At 54.9% G+C, this 4,419-nt stretch overlaps 1 protein-coding gene across 1 annotated transcript in view; it reads right to left on the reverse strand.

Moving 5' to 3' along the window:
- Window positions 1–462: 462 nt before the first annotated feature.
- FAM83A (family with sequence similarity 83 member A) overlaps window positions 463–4,419 on the reverse strand; it is a 13,378-nt gene continuing 9,421 nt past the window's right edge. Inside the window, exon 4 of the mRNA XM_004697405.1 lies at window positions 463–961. Coding sequence (XP_004697462.1) covers window positions 463–961 — 499 coding nt within the window. The remainder of the gene's footprint in view (window positions 962–4,419) is intronic.

A 4,419-nucleotide genomic window follows, 5' to 3' on the forward strand; every position in this document is an offset into this window, starting at 1 on the left:
AGGCTGCAGATACAGAAGGGTTTTTCCCTGAAAAGCTAGTAAGTTTCTGCCCCTCATCAGGGTTATTTCCGCGACAGCACCTATGATTAGCTGCCCCCTGCCTCAGTTTACCCATGTCTACAACCCAAGCTGCAGCTGCCCCTCCCATCACCATTGGGGAAAATGTCAAAATTAACACTTTGGAACACACTGGTCAAAACAAAACAAAACACTCCATTTCCTTAATTCCTTCCTCTAGTCCTGCCCACTCTTGGAATCTTCCCGAATTGGAATGTGCGGGGTTGTCCCAACCAGAGGAGGGAAACCAGGGGCCAGTGGGGGTGGGGGTGTCTCAGGCCGGGACCCTGGGAACACAGGCACGCAATCTGCCCCGGGGTTCCTGTTCACAGCCGAGCAGGTTCCCAGCTGCTGACCTCTGAGGTGGGTCCTTGGGTCCTGGGGGCGCGGCTGGGGGAGGGGTCCTCAGAAGTACGGGGAGGCCTGCAGAAGGGGCCTCCAGGCGTGTGTGAGCCTGGGCACCAGGCCCAGCTGCTCCAGCTGCAGCCTCGTGGGCCCGTAGCTGTGGAGGTTGCAGTGCAGGGCCGGCCGGCTGGGGCTCTGGGCTAGAAGGGCCCCCCAGGGGCCGTGGCCCGGCTGGAGCCTGGGTGCTGCCGCAGGGGGGGTTGGGGCCTGGGGACTGCTGGGCCCGGAGGATGCAGACAAGCTCCGGGTCGATGGGCTGCTGAAGGGGTTGGAGGGCGTTCGGTCGCTAGTCGAGCGGCTGCTGTCACTCAGGCGGGTGGGTGGGGGCGCGGCCGCCCCCCTAGGCCGGAGGGCCGTGGCCAGCCTCGGGGACTTGAGCCCCAGCACGGGCTTGGAGCGGGCGTAGAGGTGGTGGAACTCCGCGTCGAACAGCTCCACCGCCTGGCCCGTGAACTTGGAGAGGATGTTGCGGTGGGCGTGTCCGCACAGCCAGGTGAAGCTGGAAGGGGAGAGAGCGCTTTTGAGGGGGGTGGGGGCGGGCAGGTAGGGCGGGGACTGAGACCAGGTGATTAATCCATGAGCATCAGGCTCGGACCCGGGCTCTCGGGCTCCAGGTCCCAGGGGGAGTATGGTAGGGTCCCCGTGTAAGCTGACCGCCCCTGCCCCCAGGTTTTAAATAAAGTTCCCGTAGTATCAGTTGGAGACGCCTTGATTTAACCCTAGTGTCTTGAATCAATGATGGTAAACTCCACAGACTACCCCCAAACTCTGGAATTCCCGGATGTGAGCAGAGGCAGCCCTTGGCAAGGAGAGCAGCCTCTGGGAAGTCACTTTCTAAGACAAGCCCAGGGGTAGGAGGCATGAGCCCCGTGGGGTGGGGACAAAGGGCCCAGGGGCAGGAACAGCACCTGAGCTGAGCATGAACAGGCACCACCCCCCACAATGGGGCCCCCAGTCCCCGCCTGGCTGTCCTACCCCCACAAAGCCCTGCCCAGGCCCCTAGGCCCCCAGAAGACAGGCTGGGCACACGCAGGCCTGCAGGCGATCCTGGTACCAGGAGGCTTTGTTTAAACCTCACCTGGGCCCAGGAGCCACTCACACCTCAGAGGGCGCCAGCCAGGTGACGTGGAAGAGGTGAACACAGAGATGGAGAGACCGGCTCTACTATGAAGTCAGTTGCCTGGTGTGATGTGTTCTCTAAGGCGTGGAGTTGCTGGCTCATAAACCATTCAGCCTTAGCAGGAAATGCCAAGCTCTTTCCAAATCCCATCAGCAATGTATTCAGGAGGATGTAAACCGAACATTTGTCCTCGTCGTTTTCCATTGCTGGTTGGAAAGGTACAGAGTAGGGGCTCCCTCTCGCCTGGGTTTGCCTTCCTCTGATCACTAGTGACTCCGCCTCTCTCCCTGCTCTCTGGCTCCCTGGTGATCCGGGTGCCTGCCTGCGTGGGGGCCCATCTCCGAGGGGCCCTGCTGTGGTTCCTAGTTTTTCTACAAGATTCCTGACACTAATCCTTGCCAGGAGCAGACACACGGAATACCTGCTCCCTGCTCACAACCTGTTTTTTCACTTTAAGATGTGCATCAATGAGCCCAAGTTCTTCCTTTTAATATATTCACATTTCGCAATCACCTAGAGTCACTATGTTTTGCGTTTTGTCTAAGAAATCTCTCCTTATCAGAAGGTTCACCAGATAGTCTCTCTGTCCTTTTTGAATTGTGGTGAAAACATATACAATGACATTTGCCAATTTGACCATTGTTACTTGTGTGCTTCAGTGACAAGTGTCAAGATTTTTCTGCTAGGAGTTTTAAAGTCTATTTTTGAGGTTGAAATCCTATCTATGGGGTGTCAAAAGTGGTTGAGCACTTGACACTTAACCGAAAGGTTGGCAGTTCAAACCTACCCAGAGGTGCCTCAGAATACAGGCCTGGTGATCTGCTTTTGAGAGGTCACCACCTCGGAAACCCCTGGGAGCAGTGCTACCCCGCACATGTGACGTCACCATGAGTCAGCCTGCGAGTGGACTTTTTGTGTCCATGTGAGACAGGAACCCAGCGCTCCACGTGGAGAGAACTTTGTCTTCCTTCCTACTTCTCCGACAGGCCCTGCCATGTGTGGGTCTAAGTCTGGGCTTCTTACCCTGCTCCATCGGTCAGTTTGTCCCTCCTCCCAAACCCAAAACCAAACTCACTGCCACCGAGTCGATGCCCACTCATAGTGATGCTATAGGACAGGGTAGAACTGCCCCTGTGGGTTTCCAAGACTGTCACTCTTCACGGGAGTAGAAAGCCCCATCTTTCTCCCGGAAGCAGCTGATGGTTTTGAACTGCTAACCTTGTGGTTAGCAGCCTCTGGGGAACCACTATGCTACCACACTGCCCCTCCTCCAGGGCCACATGACCCCTTATCTACCACAGCTACGTGACGGCCCTGATCTTCTCCACGCTTATCTTGGCCATTCTTGGAGAAGTATATTTTACATTGGGACCTACTTCCATTGACAGACACACACTGAGTCACGAGGTCTCTATAACATTGCGTCTGTGGGTGCACGCTTCATTTTTGTCCATCCAAGCAGTCCTGTGTATCTTCACACCACAACCACATCCACAAACCCAGGATGACAAGCCCACTGTGGCCTCAGCGAGGTTCTGAGGCCTGGAGACCTGGTCAGTAGTCATTAACCTGAGCCCCAGGAGCCTGGAAATCCACCCTGGTTCAGAGCTTTACCTCCAGCCCACACTCTGTGTTCCAGAAAACTCTCAAAAGGACCAAACTCATTATCGTCAAAGGTGGAATCAGGGTAGGGTTGCCCTTGCAGATTTCTGAAGCTGTAGATCTTTAGGGGAGCAGAAAGCCTCATCTTTCTCCCTTGGAGTGGCCAGAGGGTTTGAACTTTGGACTCACTATGCCATGAGGGCTCTTTTGTTGTTGTTGTTGCAGAAAATAGCTATGACAAATGCCACTCTCACCATGTGATCTAGATAACATCCAGATGCCCCCTTGCTTGCCTATGACAAGGCCAACCATAGACTCATTCAAAACCAAACTCACACCATCAGTCAGTCTGACTCACAGAGACCCCACACGACAGAACAGAACTGTCTCTGGGGGGTTCCAAGGCTAACTGGACAGCAGGTGTAGAAAGCCGCTTCCTCCACTCCTGTGGCGCAGCTTGTGAGTTCTAACTGTTGACCTGGCGGTTGGCATCCCACTGGGGAACCCCCTATAGGCCACCAGGGCTTCTCTCTCTAGAAAACCAAAAACTAAATGCCCTGTCAACAAGTGGCTTCCAACTCAGTAACCTGGAACAGAGTAGAGCTGCCCCCGTCCGGTCCCAAGACAAAATCTTTCTGGGAGTAGACAGCCCTGTCTTTCTCCTGAGGACCAGTTAGTGGATTTGAACTACTGGCCTTGTGGTTAGCAACCCAATGCATAATGCACTTGGCCTCCCCAGAACAAAGCCAAACACGGACACCCTCCCCCCCAAGTTCCCACCCCTTGCCTTATAAACAATTATCAGAACATCTCGTCTCCACAGATGTCTCAGAAACAACGTGCTCCTTGTAAACCAAGCCTGAGTTAAGCCTCTCCTTCGCCCTCGCCCCTGAACTCTGGCCCACCCCAGTCTGAGCCAACATCCTCCCTCTCCGTGATGCCCCTCCCTTATGGGAACAGGCTGACCTCAGCAGAGAACACTGATGTGCCCTCTGATGACAGCACCCTCTCCGCCCATTACACACACCTGGTCCTTTTCTCAGGTCTGGGTAAAAGGAAAACACAATGTCTCTCTTGAAGGCCTCTCTGCCAGAGCCAGTTCCCTCTTCCTCGTCCTCCCCCTTTGTCTGTGTCCCTCCCCACTTGCACGGGTCTTTCCCCAAGTCTGGATTTTTAAAAAGTTTTATTTGACAAAAAGGAGCTGTTGATCTTGGACCCTTACTCGACCTCCGTTT

This window comes from Echinops telfairi, unplaced genomic scaffold (genome assembly GCF_000313985.2).
Source record: "Echinops telfairi isolate 266 unplaced genomic scaffold, ASM31398v2 ScPeMD7_1;HRSCAF=3_0, whole genome shotgun sequence".
Classification (NCBI taxonomy): domain Eukaryota; kingdom Metazoa; phylum Chordata; class Mammalia; order Afrosoricida; family Tenrecidae; genus Echinops; species Echinops telfairi.